Source organism: Anomalospiza imberbis, chromosome 16, assembly GCF_031753505.1.
Source record: "Anomalospiza imberbis isolate Cuckoo-Finch-1a 21T00152 chromosome 16, ASM3175350v1, whole genome shotgun sequence".
NCBI classification, from domain to species: domain Eukaryota; kingdom Metazoa; phylum Chordata; class Aves; order Passeriformes; family Viduidae; genus Anomalospiza; species Anomalospiza imberbis.
In genome coordinates, this window is record NC_089696.1 from 15707902 (window position 1) to 15730760 (window position 22859).

The 22859-nt window shown below is 55.5% G+C and overlaps 1 protein-coding gene across 2 annotated transcripts in view; it reads right to left on the reverse strand.

The window, feature by feature from the left end:
* Window positions 1-22859, reverse strand: part of PKD1 (polycystin 1, transient receptor potential channel interacting) — an 82685-nt gene that overhangs the window by 33664 nt on the left and 26162 nt on the right. Inside the window, exons 2-12 of one of the 2 annotated variants that reach the window (XM_068207307.1) lie at window positions 14404-14475; window positions 13841-13912; window positions 12343-12512; window positions 9666-10334; window positions 9251-9431; window positions 6169-6383; window positions 5140-5252; window positions 4934-5060; window positions 3780-4057; window positions 2189-2914; window positions 1039-1170 (exon numbers count right to left, since the gene is read on the reverse strand). In XM_068207307.1, coding sequence (XP_068063408.1) covers window positions 1039-1170; window positions 2189-2914; window positions 3780-4057; window positions 4934-5060; window positions 5140-5252; window positions 6169-6383; window positions 9251-9431; window positions 9666-10334; window positions 12343-12512; window positions 13841-13912; window positions 14404-14475 — 2755 coding nt within the window. Of the gene's footprint in view, window positions 1-1038; window positions 1171-2188; window positions 2915-3779; window positions 4058-4933; window positions 5061-5139; window positions 5253-6168; window positions 6384-9250; window positions 9435-9665; window positions 10335-12342; window positions 12513-13840; window positions 13913-14403; window positions 14476-22859 lie in introns of both variants that reach the window. The other variant, XM_068207306.1, reaches the window with a different exon arrangement.

The following is a 22859-nucleotide window of genomic DNA, read 5'->3' on the forward strand; positions in this document are numbered from 1 at the left end:
ATCCTGGTGTGGTGGGCACAGAGAGGGAGAGCAAGGCTGGGCAGAGGAGGGAAAGAAAGGGACACAAGAAGAGACATGACAGAAGTAGAGCAGAACCCTCACGATTTTCTAGGCATGTAACACTGACAGAGCATCTTCACCTTCTCACCTGCAGGAGAGCAGAGCTGCTGGCAGAGGGGTCCTTCAAACCCACTGGAAGAGACCTCCTACCCCAGCAGGGAAGAGCAGCTCGTGTCTGGGCTTCTGTCGATGTGCTGCACTGAACCCAGAGCCCCCCAGGCTAACGGCACCTTGGCAGCTCTGCAAGTGAAAGCAGCCCAGGCCCTCAGCACAGTGCTTCACCCAGCAAATTAGTGCTGCACCCAGCAAATTAGTGCTGCACCCAGCAAATTAGTGCGAGCGTGGCCTCGGGGCAGGGCTGGTGTCTGCTCAGGAGGCCAAGAGTCACCCTGAGAGCAGATCCAGCACCTTGGACCAGAGCAGACTCTGCAAGGCACAACACACAAAGATGTGCTGGCCAGAGATCAACTCCTGTTCCACAACAGACAGCTCCCCTGGCCCAGACTCTGCTCCAGCCTTCAGGGGCCATGGCAAAACCCAGCGCTCCAGTCTGCACCAGGAGAAGGAGAACAGGACAGAGAACACAGGAGCTCGTGGAAGGAGCCTTGGCCTGCCTATGGAAGTCTTATGATGCATCCTGCCTCTGCCAGGTTCTGAATCCAGATGTCCTGCCAGCCAGAGCAGGGGCTCCCTGCTAATTCCTGCTGGGGAGGAGGGGGAAACACAGACACTCCATGAACAGAAAGGAGAGCTTGGAGGAAAGAGGAGAAAGCACAGAGGAGGAGCACAGCACAGCAATGTAAGAGTAGAAGAAACTATTTGCATTTGCAAGAGCAGCTCTGCGAGAAAGAGCAGACAAGCACAGTGAAAACCTCAACTCAACTCTGCCTTCTCTCCCTGCTGCTTTTCCTGAGGAGTTTGTGGGATGAGATGGAAACCCAGGGGTGAAATGGTGTCACAGGAAAGGCCTTGGCTTACCGAAAGCTTGTACACAGCTGGGCTTTGGTAGATAACGTTGAAGACAACATTGTAAAAAGTGAAAGATGGCTTATCATCTACTGTCCATCGGAAAGTCACATCTGACCCAGCCTCCATCACAGGGATGTAGCTCTGAAAGGCACGAGAACATTTCACACTAGTGCAAGAGAAAAGCATGCCCAGCACTTCCCAGGAGATCTCCAGCTGAACTGGAGAGGGAACAGAGGCAGACTGGGAGGCTCCCACACCTGCAGTGCCCTCAGAGCGTGGCACAGAGGTGACAGATCATCTGTGGCTCTGCTGCTCATGCAGAAATGCAGACCCTGACTCCATAAATCCCAGCAGAGCTGGGAGCAGACCCCACACTCCCTGCTCCCACAGCCCAGCACTCTGCTCTTGTGATCAGGTCCCTCTTGCTGACTAAAAAACCTTCTGAAATCTTTGCAGAAACAGCCTGGCTTTAGCTACACCTGTAAGCTGAGCCTCCGACCCTCCTCCAGGGATGGTGGCTGACCCAAAGACTGAAGGGGTTGGACAGGGCAGGTCCCTCCTCAGTCCAACAGTGCCTCCTGAGCAGCCTGTGGCAGCAGGAAGGGTGAGACCGAGAGGTGCAGAAGGATCTGCCAGAAGCAGCCAGAGCTTGTACAGAGCACTTGGGGCAGTTACTGAGCAGCTTCCCAGGGCTGTAGCTCTGGGGATGGGGGACTGGAAAAAACAAGACTGCAAACACCAGAGGAACTCCAAGACTTGGAGGGGTGAAACATCTCTACAGCTTCAGCCAGCTGATGTAAGGATTTAGCAGAGCAAATCTAAACGCCTCAAGGAACGACCACCTGGACAAGGCAAAACAAGGTAAACACTGGCCTTTCCTAACGCCTCCGGTGTCCTGGGGAACTGGACAGGCAGGGATCCCTCTCAGGAGGCACCGCCTTACCTCGGGGGGTCCAGGGGGACGTGCAGCTGAGCTGCCTTCCTGCTGGAGAGCACCAGTGCTGGTGCCACATGCTGTGCCTGCAGCAGAGCACGGCCTGGCAGCTTAGCAGCAAGCAGTGCCCCCCTGCCCCGCTGCCCCGAGGCAAACACACCCTGACAGCTGCAGGGGAGGGCTACCCCCACGAGGGATGGGTTCAGAGCAGCAGCAAAGACTCACCACCCGTGTGTTCAGCAGCACTCTGCTCTCGGGGTCGGGGGTGGCCCTCAGCCCGCGGATGGGCTCCTCCACCTTCACGGTGACCGTGATGTTCTGGGAGCTCACCGAGTTCTCTGCCACCAGCACGTGGGTGCTGACGCCCTCCCCGAGGCCGCCCAGCTGCACCACAGCAAACCAGGTGTCGTTGGTCTCCCTGGCACACAGCGGGGCCACGGCCGCCGGGCAGGTGGCCACGAAGGGCACGGTGCGGTTGTCCCCCAGGCAGCTGGCCGTGGCGTTGACCCCCGAGGACAGCTTGAGCAGCAGCGTGGTGTGGTTGGTGGGCAGGTAGACCCTGGAGCCCTGGGGGGCGGGGTGGATGACCCGCAGGCCGGACACGCGGGAGGCCACGCGGAAGCTGCAGGACAGGTTGGCGCTGAAGAGCCCGTTGCCCACGCTGGCCCGCAGCACGTAGCCACCGGGCTGCTCCAGCCCCGCGTTGTGGGGGCCCAGCACCGGCACCAGCTGCTCCTCGGCGTAGCGCACCCGCACGGAGCACGCGGTGCTGTTCGCCCAGGGGGGGACCACGGGGCCGGGGGACAAAGCCGGTGGCCACTCAGAGGAGTTCCTTCTGTCCAGGGAGGTGGCTCTGCGGTGGCACTGGAGGAAGGAGCCCGAGGCTGCGTTGTGCTGGATGCTGAAAACATCCCCAGCCCTGACAAAGATGTTTTCTTTTCTGAACGTGAGCTGCAGAGAGGGGAGAGGGGTTTGGATTAATGCCTGACGTTAAGAGCAGGCAGCACCCGACTCCCGCCCGGGCACAATGCTGGGTTTCCTGCCAGGTGGGAACCAGCAGAAAAGGAGCAGATCCCAACACAGCGCAGGGAGACCTGTACCCACCCCACCCTCCTTGGCCTCTCTGAATCAAATGTGCCAACAGAGAAATCAGCTTTATACTCCATCTCCACTGCGTTAATGCCACCGGAATAGCCCAAGGAATCTGCACAGCCCGTTCATGGAAACACGGAATGGTTTGGGTGGGAAGGGACCTCAAACCCATCCTGTTCCACCCCCTGCCATGGGCAGGGACACCTTCCAGCATCCCAGGCACTGCAGGGAGCCCACGGCCCGTGTGCCACTGGGCACGTCCTTTCATTCCAACGGACTTGAGTGGCTCCATCTGCCACATGGGAACAACCCAAACTTACCTGTTGCCCTAATTTTTAAAAGTGTTAAGTTTTCTTTCATAGTTCTTTTGAAAGTTTTAAAGTTCTCAAAGAACTTCTTTAACCTTGTGATAATGTTGACATATTTCTACTGAAGTTCTCATGCACTGCTCATGTAAATAATGATTACTTTGCATTCTTCTTTGTGGAAAGAGAGAATTAATAGACTGTTGGTTTGACCAATGGGGTTGAAGAAGTAGCACTTTCATCCTCCAATCCACTGTCACTTTTAAAATTCTATATATTTGCAAAGTAGGAAATAAAATTTACTCTTTTTCTCTTTCGAACTTACCAAGCTTCTGTGTACTCGGTTCGTGTCCGATAGCGACACTTACCCAAAGCCCTCAGGAGGAAACTGCCCCATCCACCCAGCAGTGAACACTGACCTGGAACTGGGAAGAGGGGCCAGCTGGCACCACGAAGAGGAACTCCTTGAGGAGCTGATAGCTGGGCTGGCTGTCGTTGGGCTGCAGGGAGCCGGGGACAGGGCTGCTGCCAGAGGAGCCGTTGGCACACTCGGTCCCATTGCAGCAGTTGTTGTGGGATGAGCACAGATTCGTCAAAGGACACCACTGGAAACCAGGAGGGCACTCCAGCAGCGTCCAGTTCCCGTCATCCTGAGCGCTGGGGAATGGCTCTGTAGCATTGTTTTCCTCCTGGTAGTCTGGAAGAAGTGAAAGAGAAATCAGTGATAGCCACTCTGGCGAGTAACGCTACTAATGCTCTCCTCTGCTCCACATTCACCGTTTTTTCCATTTTGATGATGGCTCCACTCTTAGCAAAAGCTGCAACTGCAGCACATCCTGCTGCTCCATAAATGTCCTGTTTTACTGGAAAAATCCACCAAGATCATTAAACCCAAAGTTGTCTCTTTTCCAGTGAGAACGTACCAATTTGCATTCTGAAAGGATCTGTGCTACAGCAGAAGCGAGTCCAAGTGAAAGCAAGAGCTGGCCTTGACATTGAAAACACATTAAGCAACTTTTCTGAAGTTAATGTTTCCATGTCAAAGTATAAGCCTGTCAGTGTCAAAAAAGATCCTTTTGTAACCAGCCAACCCCACGGCTACAACAAACATTCTGCTGCAGAATTAATTGTTGCCAAATCTGTGACTGTTGAGCTGTTGTACAAGGAATAAAAGGCTTTTTAGATTATCTCATCCATCAGGAAGAAATGGGCTCAGGAAAATGTTCTTCCTTGTTAACCCGTGGGGCCAGATGGACCAGAACACATTCCCATTTGACATGTGTCTTCACCAAGTAAAAAGTACAGCTCAGAAGATTAATGAGCTTCTCCACATGGTCCTTACACTCACACTCTCCTCATGCATTGAGAGAGGTTTCTCCCTCTGTTATTTTCTCCAGGATAACCACTGCTCCAAGGCTGTGGATCCCGCACTTTGATCTCCTCAGAAAAAAAAAAAAAACAGAACCAAATCCCTGAGCCTTTAAGGGCCAGAGGAACAGAGGGGCCACGAGGCCAGCCCCAGTCTGATGGTGTCACCTCCAACAATCCCACAGGCGCTGAGGAGCAGCCTCACCTTCTCCATCCATCAGTCTGTACACCTGGAACCTCACTTGGACGGGCTGGTGCAGCTCCTGTGTCACAAACTCCAGGGCAGTGAGAAAGCCCTGGTGCCTGAAGGCCAGCTCCGGGAACTCCAGCACCTGCAGAACACGCACAGCTCTCACCTGCCCGTGTCCCCAGGGATCCCTGGGCAGCACAGGAGGAGCAAACCCCCCTCACCTCCTCAGCCTGCCACGGAGCTGCCAGCACGGCCTCGCTCACGTCCCTCACGGCCTCCTGAGTGGCCAGCTCAGCGTCCCCCTCAAAGAAGTTTTCGGCGTTAAGGAGAACTCCTGTTTACAAAGGAAATATTGGAACAAAGCCCGTGAGACTCAGCAGGGCCTGAGGCCATCCCCTCCACCCTGTGAGGCTGCAGCAGGGCTTGGACCACTCAGGAGAGCAGCAGCTCCATAATCCTGTATCTTCCTTCTCCTTACAGGCATCTTGATTTCCTTCTCGTCCAGCACAAATAACGTTTTCATTTGCAATGTTCAGACTTCTAGGAACTGTGCAAGTAATTCTCCCTTCAACAACTAATGATTTGCTTGGAATTTCTGAGCGCCAGGTGCACCTTCTCATCCTCCCTGTGCCCCTGGACGTTTTGGGAAATGTGGCCACGACCAGCAGATTTCCACCAGTGGCAAACACTGGTGGCTCTCCGGGGACTGTGCAGCTGCTGCTGCCCCTCTGACCAGGCCAGTGCCCTCTCTGGCCATGGCTTTTCCTTCCTACATAAATCTTCTCCTCTGCTTCATGGCCATTCCACTTCTCTTTCTTACTTCCTACACCCGTGCGGAAGATTTGGAGAGCTGAATAACCACAAACCTGCACAGCACATCACACCTCACCTAATCCCCTTTTTGAGCCACCCCAGCACCTCCCAAAATACACAATGAAGGCCACCAAGCCACCAAGGCAGCAGCAGAGATTGCTCAAACAAGAGGGAGAAGCTATTTCCAGTGCTTTGCCTCAGAACTTCGCTCCTCTGTCTCCCTCTGCTCATGGCAAAGACTGGAGTAAGCCAAACTCTTCCTTTTGGGCTGAAGCTGGGTTTCCAGGAGTTGGTTTTGGGAATGCTGCTGCAAGTCACACTCGTTTTGTGGTGATGCCCTGGAGGAAGCTCTCCACGCATCCCTCTCTTTTCCCACGCCAGTGCAAGGGAGGGGACACCTGCCCACCCTGGGTGGCAGCAGGGCCAGCAGAGCCCACCTGGTGGCTTGTACTCGCAGACGTAGCTGTGCTTGGCCATGCACAGGTCCGTGTTGCACTGGCCTGTGGGGCCCATGCGCACGCAGTGGTCGGCGTTGGAGGGATGGGGCTCTCCTGGCAGCCAGTTCTGACAGCTCTCCAGATTAAATCCTTCCCCTCTCTGCTGCGCTCCAGAGCTTGCAAAATCATTGAATCCAATCCAGACGTCGAGGCTCCTGCAAAATAAAAAATAAAAAAAAATAAAAAAAGAAAAAAAGGAAGGGGAAGGGGGGTTTCAGGAAGTCATAGAAAGAGCTGGGACAGCTGCCATCTATGGCTCTCTCTAAAAATAATAACAACAGCTCCATTGGGGTGTCATGGGCTGCATTCCATGGAGCCTGTAATTACTAAAGGGTTTCAGTATCCACTCTACCAGCAGAACCTCAGGAACTGCCCCTCCACAGCACAGCACTGCTCTCCTCCAGCCTTCCCACCTCTGTCCCAAGAGCCCGGGAGGGTGAGGAGGCCCTGGCACAGGGTGCCCAGAAAAGCTGTGGATGCCCCATCCGTGGCAGCGTCCAAGGCCAGGTTGGACAGGGCTTGGAGCAACCTGGGACAGTGGAAGGTGTCCCTGCCCATGGCAGGGGTGGAACTGGATGAGTTCTAAGATCCCTCCCAACCCAAACCATTCCATGATTCCACAGTTCAGGTTGACTTCCACTCGGCCACCAAATGACCTTCCCAGACTCTGCCAAGCCTGTCTTGAGTCACAGCCCAAGAGGAATGATCTGGTCATGCAGAACTGTCTGGGAAAGCTGAACCCCTCAGAAAACATGTGCTTCTCCTGTGCAGACCTGGGGGATTTACCACCAGTCCTTTCTCCACTGCAGATGGGAGTGGCACCGGTGCAGGATTAAAGCTCAGCAGTGCCAGGTCTCCTGGATGCAGCTCCTGGAGATGATGAGCTCCTCAGCCACCACGGAAAGGCAGCAGGCAGAGGGGACGAGCAGAGGCTGGAGCACTGCAGGCAGCTGAACCCCACACACACAGGACACTGCCAGGCTCCTTTAGGAGATGAAATGTCCCTGCCTCATTTGGAAACTGCCTCAATCCCAGCAGAGATCCTGGTGGAAAGCGCTGAGAGGTCTCACGGCCACAAAGACCCTGGAGAGCTGTTTCTAATCTCACCCAGCGGAAAGGGAGGCATTTGTTCCATGTTAACTTCTATTAACTTCTCCATATTAACATCCTGCACATTTCCAAGCTCCCAGCTCCTTCTCCACGCTCCCTCCTGCAGGTGGAAACCAATCCTACCATGCCCTTGCCTGCCCCAGCGTGCTCCCAGGGTGGTACCACAGCTCTGCAAAGCAGACTGGGGAGATAACTGGTGGTAACTGGTGCCTCTCCAGCCCCAGGCTCACGCCAGATGAAATGATTCATGAGGTCATGCTGAAAAACGATGACAAAAATAACTTGTTCCATGAATCAGTAGTTTTCACGGCAAATGAGATTAAAAAATAAATAAGGGCTGTGTTCTGCTCCTGAACCACTGGCAGGGAATTAGGGAGAGCAGGGTAGGAAACCGCCTGCCTGCTGCCATCAGGAAAACTCAGTGGAGATTTTCCTTTTCTAATTCCAGCTATGATCTAACTGCAAGTCATTAGGGAAAAAAAAATCAAAAAGAAAGAAAGAAAGGAGTAACTGAAAGACAAGCTGCTGGCTGGCTCCCACCCTGCCCCACTGCCCAGCCCATTCCACTGCAGGGGGAACAGGAGGACTCTGAACAACCCTTTTTTAAAGCAAGGTGTGAGCTCTCCTCTGCCTCTGAGGAAGCACTGAGCTGCCCCGCTGGGGCAGGAGGAGCAGAGCAAGCCCTTGGAAGGACAGAGGGGCTCTCTGGGCTGCCCAGAAGTGGGGTCCCCGGGGTGGTTCCATCCTCTGCAGGAGGGAGGGACCAGCTCAGCACATGCTGCTCCTGGGGAGGCCATCCCGCACCAGGAGCAAAGGAGAGGAGACCTGCCCAGTGCCCTAACGGGAAGCAGCTCCCTGCTTCTGCCATCTTCCCATAAGAAACCATGGAAGCTGCACGTTCCTAAACCCTGCAGCTCGGCCCATTCGCCTTTTACCACCAGGGAAATCGCGTCCTGCAGCTGCCTCCTTCGTGTTTATCTGCGTGGATTAATAAAACAAACACAGGGGCTGGAGGGGGCTGGGGAGCAGAGGCTGTGGGGCAGCAGCTGGGGAACAGCCTCGTTCCCTCCGAGCTCTCGCCATTTCGGTGCGCCGCAGCCCTGCAGCTCCACACGCAATTCCTGCCCCAGCCCAGCACCCACGAGCAGCCCCGAGCCCCTGTGGGGGACAGCCTCCCTCCCCCGGAGCAGGGAACTCGTGTTTGCAATCCCAGGGTGCAGCCCCGTGACGGGGACAGGGCACGGGACGAGCCTGGGAAGAAGAGGCTGCCAGCCCCGGAGCGGGAGCGCTCGAAGCGCGCGTCACACGCGGCTGCTCCCTTCCACGTGCCTTCTGGGGTGTGCTTGTGAGGAGCCCATGTCCCACGGCTGCAGCTGGGAGTGCTGACAAGGGCTGCCAGGCCCTGGGAGCTCTCCGGGTTGTCCTCCCTGCCCCGGAATGGCTGGCTGGAGAAAGGGCACTCAGAGGGGCGGATTTAACCAAAGGCTGACACTTGCGGCACTCTCTGCTAATAAAGCCCAGTCCTGAGGTGGAACAGATGCTGCTGGAGAGGAGCACTGCTGCTTCCCAGGATGAGAGACAGGAGGGGAAAGGTCTGGGCTTTGAGCTGCAGCCATCTCTAAGGGCAGAGGATCCCTTTCCCCGTTTCAGAGGCATCCACAGGCACAAACACGAGGTACACGAAGCCCACCAATCTCTCAATTCCCAGTGTGATTTCCAGCCATTCTGCCCCATTCCTCTTCCTCCCTCCTTCAAGGAAAGAAGCCAAGTCCAGCAAGGGCTCGAGCTCTGCTCGTTCCTCCTCTCTGCTCAGCAGCCTCACCCCCACCACCTCCTCATTCTCAGATCCCTCTGCCCTCAGGAAGCCAAAACCTGTGCCTAGGGGATGCCAAGCCTTCCCCTCCTCACTCACCTGATGACATGAGCCACCAGGAAGCTCTGGATGTCGGGGCTGCTGACAAAAGCCAGGTCTCCATTCCCAAGCTCCTGGCAGCGCCGCTGCGCCTCCAGCCACTCCGCCTTCTCCACCACCAGCTGGTAGCAGTGGTTATTTCCCGGGAAAACCAAGCCCTCAGGGGGGCACATGGGGTGAACTGCTGCAGAAGGAACACAAGGGTGATGTCCTCTCTGCGGCCCACACACCCCAGTCTGGCAGGGAGGCTCCAGGAATGTCCCAGCCCTGAAGCCAACAAGCCCCATCGCTGTTAAAGTGCAGAACTTTAGGGAGCCAGGAGTGCCCAGAGGAGCCACCCCTCACTGGGAGGGGAGGCAGAGGGGACCCCAGGAGGCAGTGCCACCCGTTCCAGCCCCCCAGGAGCCCCGCTCACCCCTGCCCAGCTCCCCAGGCTGGGCGGTGATCCCGTAGAGCACCGCCAGCCCCGTGCCGCCTCTGTTGCGGATCCGGACGTCCAGGCTCTCGTTCGCCACGACCAGGGAAGGACACTGCAGCTCCAGCTGCTGGGGCGAAGCCACCACCTCAATCTCTGCCTGCTCCTGCAGGAGCCTGGAGCCCACGAGCAGGGTGGCAGTGACGTTGTAGTGGCCGGGTAAGGCGTAGCTGTGCACGGCTGTGTGTCCAGTGGTGTTGAGGACCTCGCTCTGGTCCCCAAATTCCCACAGTAAAGTGCTGGCAGCAATGGGAATACTGACATTGAAGAGCACGGGCTGCTGCAGGCTGTACCGGGGCTGGAGCCCCGTGAAAGACACAGGCAGCTGTGCCTGGAAGGGCAAGGGGACGAGTGAGGGGCCACCGCAGCCCTGCCCAGAGAAATGCTCAGTGCAAAATGGCAAACAGCCGGAGGAAGAGTTTGTTTCGTGGGCAGTTCCACACAAACACTGCCCCTGGGGGCTGAAACCCCCATATTCCTGGTCTTGGGAGTAACAGAGGGCACTGCAGGTCTCCTCGCTGAGGTTCCCAGGGTGGACAGGGTGGAAGAGGATGATAAGCTCAGCTTCTTCGGTGTAGTTTCCTGCCAGACACGTGATGTATTGAGCTCCTGCGGGACAGAACAGAAGATCCTCTTGCAAAACAGACTCTGGGATGCCATGGATTGGTGAGACCCTCCAAGAGAACCACCCCACGCTCCTGGGAATGGAATTCTCCTGCTCAGCTCCTACTCTGAGCGTTTCCTTTTTGAGACTTGCCTGGGAAGTCTTTAATCCCCCAGCAACAGTTTCCAAACTCTTTATGCTAATTAGTGATGACAGAAATAACAAGCCAGTCACACAGATTTATGGAGCAGCAGCACTCAGTAAATGAAACAGGGCTTTGGAGAGCCTGACACTCCCATGGGACATGGAGCCGCCGAGTCTGACACTCAGAGGAGCCCACAGGACTTGCTACCAAGTGAGACCATGACAAAAGGCTGTCCTTTGGTGGTGCCCTGGCTTGGTCAGTGCAGAATGTTTCACCATGTGCTGCCTGAGACCTCCAGCAGCAAATCCAAAACCAAACGCCCTTGGGCAGTGGCACACTGGGGACACTGGGGAGACACCGATGGACCCTCCACCAGGCCCCCTCCCTGAGGCACTTTTCTGCATGGGGAGAGCCAAGAGTGCCCCTCCTTGCAGGAAAATGTGGTGCTGGAGAGGAGGGCAATGCCAGGCCCAGGTGCAGGGATGCCCACGGGAAGGATGCACGGGAACAGCACTGGGACAGGGAACAGGGACAGGGACACAGAGCCACGCCAGCCCCAGGCCAGAGGAACAGCTCATTCCCTTGAGTGTCATCCCCCCTCTCTGGCTTGCAGGGGTGGGACATTTCCCTGCCACAAACACCCAGGCAGGGCCTCTCCCTCGGCCTCTGCCCACGTGGCCCGGCCACGTTTGCGCCGCCGCCGCCGCCGCTGGTTGCTACAACATCTCCCCCAAACATCTCAACAGCTCCAGCCTCGTGTGATCTTCCCAGATCTAACCCATCCAGCTGTCCAGCTTCCTCCACGGTCTTCCTGCAAATGCTGAGCCGCTTCTCCTAAGAACAGTCCCCAGAGAGGAGCACGGCACGGGAACCGCTCTGTTTTCCACCACCAGCCTGGTCATTCTTCATCCCCTGTCGGTCCCTGAGAACTGTCAGGAGCTGGCAGGCTGTCCCAGCCTACTCCCATTGCACTGAATTACCCAGAAGGCAGCCTCACATTGTTGTTTCCACACTGGCTTAAAGTAGTTCAAGAGGGAACAACTAATTATCAAGAGCAGTAACAGCGCCAAGTGTTTTTCCCTTTGATAATTCCTGCAAGATGCTGCAAGCTGGGGTAGCTTTGCTGGGGGCACAGGAACAACCACCACCTGGATTTTGGTCCTGGGGAACACTGCTCCTCACCAGGCAGCTCAGCTGGCTCCCACCAGCCTCAGCTGGGTCCTTCAGCATCCTCCTGTCACTCAGCTCTGGGTCCTCAGCATCCTCCTGTCACTCAGCTCTGGGTCCTCATCCCTGCATCCTCCTGTCACACAGCCCCCAAATTAAAGGACATGCCTGCTGCCTGCCATAGGGAGCCCTTCCTCTCCCTCCCTCTGTCTTATTCCAGAATAACCAAGCATCCAGGCAGGATTAGCTTCCTTAGGGCTCTCCCTTTTCCAGCGAATGACATTTCTCCTGGCCAGGCAGTCAGTAAAATGCCCCTGGAGCAGGTGGCTGTAGATCAGGGCAGTTCATTCTCTCCCTAAGTGGAGCCCTGCCACCTGCAAAGAGCCAACTCAGCATGTCCCCAGGTGCCATCACCTCCCATGAGGTTTCAGTGCTTGAGGTCAGCCTGTTCAAACCCGGGGAGAATGACAGCCTGGGGCTGCAGGTCACAGAGCCACAGTGCTGTGGTGTCTGCTCTGTGGTCAGAGCTGATCTCAGCCCTGCTGTGACTGCCTTGGTCCTTAGGGCACCAGGGCACAGTGTGTGTGACCAGCACCTGATTAATTAGATTAGAACTGGTCACTCAAGGTCTGAAGAGGCCCCAGCTGCCCCTGGGCCCATCACTGCCACTCAGGCAGCTGCACCCCACAGCCTCTCCTTACCACAGGTGGCATTGAGGAACACGACATCGAAGAGGGACAGGTTGGCCACCTCAGGGGGGTGGGCACATCTGGTGTCTGACGCCTCAAGGACTCTCACTTTTCTGTCTTCCACCCAACGGGGCAACCAGGACAGTTTGCAGTCACAAACAAATGGATTCCAACTTAAGTTTCTGTCAGAGGGAGATCAGAACAAGTTAGGGATTAATGTGACATGTGCTAAGCCTTAATTACAGCAGTGTGCCAAGCCCTCCCTGTTCCATCTGTGCCACTCCACTGAAAGGCTTTGGAATAACTGGGAGAGGAGTTAATGAATAGGGAATCAAGCAATAATTAACGTGATTTTTCTAGAGGCTAGAATTAGGCAAGTACTCCAAGTACTTTTTTAACTCTACAAATAATTGTTGCAATTAGAAGCAAATGACAGACACAATCATATATATCTAAAAAAATCTGCCATGCACAGCCCCAGGGTATGAGGGCAGCCTCTCCTGCTCGGGGAGACTATTTGCAGCCCCATTAAAAAACAGCTAAGGGGATAAAATTGATCTGTCAAAAAAAGAAATGCAAAGTCAATGATAATCTTTCCATGTGGCAGTTCAGTGAGAAGAGGGAAACTTTAATTGCAGCTAAGCTTGATCCAAATTACAGCCTTTGGCACTCAGCTGTGAGCAGGACAGAGCTGGAGCTGTGTGCGGAGCTGATGCCAGCGGGGCTGGGCGCTTGCAGGGCTCAACCCTGACCCTGAAATCACCACTTTGCCACCAGGCTGAGCAGGGACAGCTCCCTGGGACCCAACCCTGGGCCCCTGTGTCCTTCCAGAGCCACTTGTGAGCCAAACTGCAAAGCTGAGGATGCTCTTTGTGTCCTGTCCTCAGGGACAAGGTGGGGCTGAGCTTTTCTCCTGCTTGCCAAGAGGGCTTGCACGGGGTTAATCCTTTGGCTCATCCAGAGGCAGAACTGCCATTTGTGCTGTGACTTCAGGGATCCCTCCCAGAAATGTGTGGCTCCTCCTCATCTCCCTTCACTTAGACTTCAATTAAAAAACAAAACCTGAAAACTTGAATCACTTAAGGACAACCTCTTCAAGTGACTTGGACACCTCAGTCAGGACCTACCATGCTGCAGGAACCACTGGATGCTCCAGGGCCAGGGGGTGACCACGCAGACAGGACAGCGTGACCACGGTCAGAGACAAGAAGCTCAGCAGAGCTGGTGTGGGAGAGAAGCCAGGAAGACAAGGAGGCAGTGGCAGAGGTTGGAGATAGCCAGGAGACAGAGGCAGAGACCAGGAAGAGGTCAGGACTGAAGGACAACAGGACCCAGGAGCAGGACACAGACTGAGGAAGGAACTGGAGACACCCCAAAAAGCAGCTGCTTGAGTGGGCACCTGCCCAATATCTCCCCAAGCCAGCACAGCCTCCCTCAGCAGAGGGAAAGGAAGGGATGTTTCAAGGAAAGGTCTAAATAAAGAACTGGGACGCAAAGAAGGTGAACTTACATTTCACTTAAATTAAATAAATTATCAAATATTCCATCTTCTAATGTAGAAATCTGGTTGTGGCTTATATCTCTGTAAAAGAGAGAAAAGTTCATCATGTTAGAAGCAGCTTCCTCACCACTGCAGCTTTTCCCTGGCAGGGCGGGCAGGCCCTGGCACAGGTGCCCAGAGCAGCTGTGGCTGCCCCTGGATCCCTGGCAGTGCCCAAGGCCAGGCTGGGCAGGGCTTGGAGCAGCCCGGGATGGTGGAAGGGGCACTTCAAGGGCTTTAAGGTCCCTTCCAGTACCAACAGACATCTTGTGATAATTCTTTCTCTGGCCTTGAGATCCTCTCCACCCAGCAGTACAGAGGGTCAAACCCCGCCCGACTCCAAATGCCAACAATTCCCAAATCACTGGAGTGAGCAGCTAAAGGCTCAGGGCAGGAGCCCCTGGACAGGACCACGCGGGGCTGGGGAGATGAGGTGGAGCAAGAGCAAAGCAAAGCAGTGCAACACGAGCCAGGGCCCAGCTCGGCCGTGCTTGGGGGCACTGGGAGGACTGGGGGGCACAGCAAGTACTTACAGCTTTGCCAGCGAAGTCAGGCTTCTGAATAGCTCAACATCTAAACCACTGATCCTGTTATTGGAAAGATCCCTAGGGAAAGGAAAAAAAAAAAAACATTTTCAGCCTTCGTTCAACCCCGTTTTGTCACACCTCCACTAGCAGACCTCAGAAGAGCCTCTCTCCAAACCCCAGCCAGAATCCTGACTGGAAACGTGATGTGTTGAAGGCAGAGCATTTTTCCCAGCCAAAGAAAACACCTTTCCCAAAACCATAAAGCATTTGCTGCTCATATAACCTGTAAAAAGAGATCAGGAGCCTCAGGATGTGCCTCCGCTCTGCAGCACACCTGGAGCAATTACACCATGCCACACGTGGTATTAAATGTGATGCATCCTCTTAAAAGATATTCAAGTCTAATCTATGTTCAAAGAAGTCATTAAGAAGTGCTTTAGACGCAAGTAGTAATTAACTCAGAGGAAAATTTATTATGAACTTCCAAGTGTGTTTCTCGTGCCAAAGCCCTGCTCAGTAATTACAAAATTGATGCGTCAACTCTACGTTTCAAACATCCTTTTTGTCTCTCTTTGGAAAAGCTTAAAATGGAAGAAGAAGCAATAAAGAATATTTTCCATTTGAAATCAGGACAGATTATCATTCTAAAAGGAAGGCTGCTATAAAAAGTCTCCAGTTGCTCCCAGTAACACCAACAGCCTTCAGCTCATCCAAACCAAACTCTCCCGTCCAGCCCAGCTCTCTCCTCACCCACCACCTTCCTCCCCAGATTTAAATACCACTCAGAGAAGAAGCGAAAGTTTCGTTCATCAGTCTCCACTTGTTCCCAATAAACTTCACTATTCGTTTTCAGAAAAATCTCCTTTGGCCTAAACTTCCTTTTAGCAGCATCAAAACACTTCCTCCAAGCCCTTGTGATGGTTCTTCCCCTTCATGGATTCCTGGCTGAGCTCCCAGGAGAGGACAGGGCTGGACACACTTTGCCATGCTCCTTTCTCACCTTTTTTTCCTACAAACACCTCCTCTCACTTCTCCTGGCTGTCTCAGCTGTTATTTCTACCCCTTAATCAATTATTTCTTGGTTTGATCTGACATTTAAACTTCATTTATCCAAATGAAAATAATTCTGCCAAACTGGCAGGAAAATGACGTACGATTCCAGGAAACTGGGGATAAGTGACAGGGATGGATGCCTCTTTAAAAGGTTTATTTTCCCTGATTTTGCTGTCTGGGAGTTATTTGCCAGGCTGAGAGTGGATTCAGAAGAGTCCACCAGCAACACCAATACAGAAGTCCAAGAAATGTGCAAAATAACAGCTCGGTAAACACGTTAACAAAAATACCCGATCACACCAGCGATCTCTGTCTCGGAGCAGCTGGGACAGCGCTGGAGGAGCACAGAGCATCCCTGGCTGAGCCACACTCCGCACAGGGGACAGCAAAGTCACCCCCAAACCTGCTTCCAGCTCCCACTGGGAGACGAGCACGGAGACAGCTCGGACTGGAACCCAGGAGCTCCAGCCAGGACAGACCCTTCCCTGGGGACAGCCAGCTCCACCTCTCCTGAGCATCTTCTGCACACTGAACCCCTCTGTCCCTACTGCACCCGTGTGGGGAAGCACCAGAGCTCCAGCCAGCCACCCTCCAGGGAGACCAGGACAAATATTTCCCTTCTGCTCTGAGATACCTGGAAGTCGCCCATTTGGTTTTCAGGCAGCACCTCAAGTCCAAGGAAAGGAAATGGGAGTTTCAGCTCAGATGCCTTCCTGCTCCTCGCCCAGACAAGCAAAACCTCCAAAACAAACCATTCAGCTGCTACAAAAACAGCACTCTGCCGTTTCCAAGAGCCTGTTCCAAGGTGCTCCTTGGCTGCAGGGGCAGCGTGGGGCAAGGGGAGCTTGGGAAGGTGTCAGACACCAGGATCCTGTCTTTGGGGCGTCGTGTCTCATGGCTGGAGAGGGCTCCTGTGCCTTGCTGTCCTTTATTTGCTGACAAAGGACCTTGGCTGGCATCCTGCACCCTCCAGGGCCCAGCTGACATCAGGCGTGCTGGGCTGAGCTCATCCACCTGAGCACCCTGACCCGCAGCCCAGCGTGCAGAGATGCTCATCCCAGGGGAGAGCTGGGGCTCAGCTCCAGAGGCTGAGCCCCTGGAGGCTGCAATTAACCCTGACACTGTCACTTCACTGCAGCTCAGATGCTGCCCAAAGATCCCCAGCCCTTGGCTCCCAGCTGTCTCCCACACCCACAGACACCGCTGAGCTCCATCCAGGACAGGCACCAGCTGGCACCTACAAACCAGGGCAATTCCCTTGCTGGTTCCTGCAATTCCCTACTGGCACCTACAAACCAGGGCAATTCTCTTGCTGGTTCCTGCAATTCCCTACTGGCACCTACAAACCAGGGCAATTCTCTTGCTGGTTCCTGCAATTCCCTACTGGCACCTACAAACCAGGGCAATTCCCTTGCTGGTTCCTGCAATTCCCTACTGGCACCTACAAACCAGGGCAATTCCCTTGCTGGTTCCTTGCCCTCATGATCCCACGAGGATCTGGTATAAAACCCCTCAGTTTTCACCCTCCCTGACCTCCTGCAAGGGAAGCAGAGCTCCTGCTGGCAGGACAGCTGGGAGAAGTGAGGAATGGTGGTGGATCCAGCGCCTGCCACCTCCAGCTAGGAGCCAGGGAGCTGCCCTCTCCCACTGCTCCCTCTCCAACGTGCATGGAAAATCATCTTATGCCTTCCTGGCATGGGAGAGGTGGCTGGGAACCAAGCTGGGCTGCAGAGAAGAAAACAAACCAGGAAATACTGAGCAATAAAAGCCAAGGCAAAGGCTGTGGGACAGAGCTCAGCCTGGCGGTACCACAAACTGCCACGACTGTATTTTCCCAGCCCGCTGCCAGGCCGGAGGAAATTCGGAGCAGGTTCAAAGCAGAGCTGAAGCCAGCAGCAAACAAGGCTCTCCATTGACATTCTCTGCACACACAGCCTGACGCCCTCCTCACGAGGAGAAAGAAAAATGTCATTTCCTGTGGCTCGGGGGTCTTTAGGAACAGGCTGTGCCTCCTGGAGAAGGGCAGCCACGAGCCACAACTGCTCAGTCCTGCCTCAGTTTCCACAGCTGCAAAATGGAGCCATGCAATGTCATTCTGTGGGACATGGGGCACCAGGACTCACCAACAGCTAGGGTACGGGACACAAACTGTGTCACTGGGAGCTCCCCACACTGCCACGTTCCACCTCCCAGCCCAGCAAAGGGAGAGACTCAAATACTTCTGGAAAAGGGAGGTGGTTCAGTGAGGAAGGTGAAGCTCTGGGGAACAAGGGAATATTCAGTAATGAGGGCGTCAGCCTGAGCCTTGGGAGCCTTCAGCTCCATCCCAGCCCTGCCAGGACTCCCCGTGTGATGCTGGGAGCGTCCTGGAGCTGGCACACCCACAGCCCAGCTCACAGAGAGGGTGAGGCTGGCTCCAGCACACACACCTCCAGCCCGACCTGCTGCCGATGGACTCGGGGAGTTCCGGGGGAAAAGGCACCGAGAGCAGGGAGGGAACGAGAGGATTGAGGGCAACAGGAGGGAGCAGGAGGGCTCAGTGCCACCCTCTCCATGCCTCGCCGATGCCCAGGAGCCCCCCGAGTGCCAGCCCGGGGGTTATTCCTGCTGTGGCCAGGCTGGCTTTGGGCACTGCTGTCTGCTCCCTCGTTCCACGGAACACCTCATGTTCGGCAGAGCACGGGCGGCCCCGCTGCCAAGCCTGATGTCATGCTCTCATTATGTCATTTGTGGGCCCGCTCTGCCTCCAGTTCACAAAAAGGGAGGGAGGCAGAGGGAGGGCAGAACTTCCCCAGCCCCTTTGGTGCAGGGAGCCCTGCCAGAACAGTAATGGGAAAAGCATCCAGAGACGGAGAAGCGTCGGGGCGAGAGGAGCCCGCGCGGCTGGGGCAGAGCTCGGCCCAGGAGAGGAGCTCCAGGCCAAGGCCACCATCAAGGCTGAGGCTCCTGTGGGGCAGCAAAGCTCCAGAGGGGCCAGGGAAACACAGCCCTCAGCGAAGCCCAGCAGTGCTCCCATTTCTTACCCCATCACACAGGGTCTGGCTGCCCCTGGATCCCCAGCAGTGTCCCAGGCCAGGCTGGATGGGGCTTGGAGCAGCCTGGGACAGTGGAAGGTGTCCCTGCCATGGCAGGGTGGCAGTGGATGGGCTTTCAGGTCCCCTCGAACCCAAACCATTCCAGGATTCTGTGAAAAGCCAGGCTGCACCGTTGCACACCCTGTGACCGGTGAGAACAAGGGGCACAGGGACACGTGAGATGGCTGGAGGGACACAGCGAAGCCCAGAGCTTCCAGAGCCTGCCATCGCCTGCCACATCCACAGACTGCCCGAGAGATGCCCTGCACAGCCCCAAGGCTGCCTCCCACGTTGCCATGGCAAACACTTGCCTGTCTCCAGGAAGAAAAGGCAGCGTGGAGCTGATCCTGCCTGACACACAGAACAGACTTTCCAGAAAAGAGCAGAAAAAACTCTCTGTGCTTTTGCCTGCCCGAGCCAGGAAAAATTACAGGTTTTTGCTGATCAGATTCCTTTTTTCCTTCGTCTTTTGGCTTGCACCTCTCCAAGGAAGCACAGCAGAAGCAGCAGCACTTGTGTGCAGAGGTGAGGATAGAGATTATTTCCACAAATGGTTCTGGAAATCTGAAAAACCACGGATTTTCCTGTGTGCAGGGCACAGGGCACAGCTATGGCACCCCTGCCACAGCCAGGGTGTCCCAGCCATGATCAGAACACTGCAATCACAGCTATGGCACCCCTGCCACAGCCAGGGTGTCCCAGCCTTGGCCAGGGTGTCCCAGCCACAGCCAGGGCATCCCAACCAAACCCAGGGCATAGCTATGGCACCCCTACCACAGCCAGGGCATCCCAGCCATGATCAGAGTGTCCCAGCCACAGCCAGGGCATCCCAACCACAGCCAGGGCATAGCTATGGCACCCCTACCACAGCCAGGGCATCCCAACCAAACCCAGGGCATAGCTATGGCACCCCTACCACAGCCAGGGCATCCCAACCACAGCCAGGGCATAGCTATGGCACCCCTGCCACAGCCAGGGTGTCCCAGCCTTGGCCAGGGTGTCCCAGCCACAGCCAGGGCATAGCTATGGCATCCCTGCCACAGCCAGGGCGTCCCAGCCATGATCAGAGTGTCCCAGCCACAGCCAGGGCATCCCAGCCACAGCCAGGGCACCCCTGTCATGGCCAGGGCATCCCGGCCATGGATGGGACATCCAAAGCACGGCCAGGGCAGCCCCAGCAAGGCCAGGAGAAGCCCTCCCTCCAGGTGGGAGCTGTCTGCAGAGCAGCTGTGCTGCAGGAGCAGCTCCTCACAGCCCTGCAGCCAGCAGCTTCCCGCAGACTTTCCCAAATATGGCTGTGGAGCCGAGCAGGGATGGAGGCCCTGGAACAAAGGGGACGTGTGACCTCATGCAGGACGTCATGCTCTGGCAGGGCTGTCCTGGAGCTGTGGCATCGTGTGCTCCATCCTGCTCCCCTGCCCAGGGGGCTGCGAGGGGGCTCCCAAAATCCAGGCCCACAGCTCGGCTCCTCTTACACGTTACCATTACCCTGAGCTGATTCCATCTCCGCATTCCCAACACCACTGGGGCGTCACCAGGGGCACTTGGGGAGGCCAGGAAGGGGCTGCAGGGGGACAGGGAGGTGGATACAGGGATGGCCACCGTTCTGAGAGGTCCCTCCCACCTTCTGAGCCACCCGAGTGACCAGGAGCTGGCTCTGACCAGGAGTTGGCTCTGACCAGGAGCTGGCTCTGACCAGGAGCTGGCTCTGACCAGGAGCTGGCACTGACCAGGAGCTGGCACTGACCAGGAGCCGGCACTGACCAGGAACTGGCACTGACCAGGAGCTGGCTCTCACCAGGAGTTGGCACTGACCAGGAGCCAGCACTGACCAGGAGCTGGCTCTGACCAGGAGCCGGCACTGCGCAGGGCTGGCACTGACCAGGAGCCGGCACTGACCAGGAGCCGGCACTGACCAGGAGCTGGCTCTCACCAGGAGCTGGCTCTCACCAGGAGCTGGCAGTGACCAGGGCCGGCACTGACCAGGAGCTGGCACTGACCAGGAGCTGGCACTGACCAGGAGCTGGCAGTGACCAGGGCCGGCACTGACCAGGAGCTGGCACTGACCAGGAGCTGGCTCTCACCAGGAGCTGGCACTGACCAGGATCTGGCACTGCGCAGGATCTGGCACTGACCAGGATCTGGCACTGCGCAGGGCTGGCGCCGGCCACAGTCCTTCCCTCACTGCCAAGGGGTGACTTCACGTGGCACAAAACAAGGAAGAAACCCCAGGCAGCACCCAGCCCTGTGACACCACGGCAAAGGACGGGAACAGCAGAGACCTCCAGCTCGGGAGAGCAGCAACCCAAGCACTGAAACCGAGCTGATGCCCATAATTAGCGCCGCACGTAAACGAGCTGTCTGCAGCTCCAGCCAGGGAAATGTCAGCCCTGCGAACACTCATGTGTTTCATGGAAAGTCTGCAAAGCAACCGAAGATGTGATAAGTCCAAGTATCTTCCCAGCACACGTGGCACAGCTCAAGCAGATCCTATTGCAGCCCAGAGCCTTTCCATGCAGATCCCCACTTCTTCCCCCAAAACACTTCTGCTCCCACGTCCCGTGCCACTGTGTGCCAACACACGGCAATTCCAGTGCCCAGCTCCGCTCTCCTGAAAACCCAGCACCTCTCCAAGTCAGCATCTTGGGAGCCCAGGAACATTTGGTTTCACCACAAAAAGGGAGCCCTCTGGAAGCTGTAATTTAGGGATTACACAGCTGAGCTACTCAGTGCTTAATCTTCCTTACACAAAGTGAAGAGTTTTCAATAAATGTTTAGGTATTACTGATATTAACTCACCACTGGGACAGGGAATGGCATAGATAATCTTTGCCTCCTGGTTTTTTATTACTCAATTTGTATTTATTTAGTAAGTGAAGCTTTTCCTTGGACAGCTGTCCTCTAGGGATGTGAGAAACAGTAAAAACCCCAATGCTATTTAGTCCTAGCACTGTAAATTCTGCAGTCCACAAGAAACGAGCCACAGGCAGGGTTCACAGAATGCAGGAGGCTGGGGATAATGCTGGACTGATCACAGGGATGTGACACTGAGCTGACAGGGGAGCTGGAGCCAAGGGACATGGAGAACTCCAGGAAGTCTTCTCCAAAGCACACGTCCCATCTGCAAACACTGGTAGAGCCTGAATGGGCTGTTCCTTGGAAACCTTCTGGGGCATCTGTTCTGTACCCCAAAAGGAACAGGGGAACAATTTGGGTGCCACTGATGCAGAATGAGAGCCACAAACCAGGAGCCTGACCCTCCAAAACACAGGGAGATCTGTCAAAACCTTCACTCCACTTCCGAGCTGAATTCAGAGCACAACCCAGCTGAGAGAATGTGAGACTGATAAGGCAGTACCAGATCAAAAGTCACTTCTTCAGACAGTTGGAAAACAACTCCCCCATTTCTCACACAGGAACAGTCAGTGCGTTCTCAGGCACCGGCAGCACAAACAAAGGGAAAACAAAGCCACAAAACACAGCCCTCGCAGGGGATCAGGGAATCCTGGAATGGTTTAGGTGGGAAGGGACCTTCAAGATTACCCAGTTCCACCTCCTGCCACAGGCAGGGACACCTTCCACTAGCCCGGGCTGCTCCAAGCCCTGGAGTTCACAAAGGCTTGAGGACTTAGGAGAAACAGCAGCAACCAGGCAAAGCCTCTCATGGCAGGTAAAGCAGACACACAGAGGGCACACTGGATCCAGGGGACACAGGAGAGTCTCATGGCCAAAGCCAGGAGGTGGCTGAAGGACAGCGCCACCACATCCCTCCTGCTGCTGGAGCAGCACAAAGCTGAGCAGACCAAATGAAAGGGTTTTGGCATTTCCTCCTGAGCCCTTTGCAAAGTCTGAGCTCCACATCCTGTTCCCAAATTCCCCAGCACCAGCCTGGCTCCACACAGACCTGCCAAGACCTGCCTCAGTGCTGACATGGACACAGCCTCCCATTGCCCCTGTCCCCAGACCTGGACTGTCCCCTCCCAGGGCAGGCAACGCTCCTCAAACCTTTCCCTCTCATAGCTGACAGTCCCAATCTGTTCAACCTTCAGCTAACAGCCCCCTCCAACACCTGCAGGTTTTCCAGATTCCTGGGTGGTTGCTGAAGGAAAACAGTTTTGTGTCTATTTTAGCCCCGTCTGTCTCTTGATTTTCATCCCCAACATTTCATTGAAGAGGCTCCCCGCTTCAGGCTCTCACCAACATCCTTCAGCTCCAGCATGGGATGTTCCCTGAAAACGCTGATGGGGAAAAGGACAAGAAGAAAGGAAGAGCCACTCAGGTCCAGGCCTGGCAGGGCGTTGTCAGTGATGGAGACCACCTTTGAGCAGGATTTTG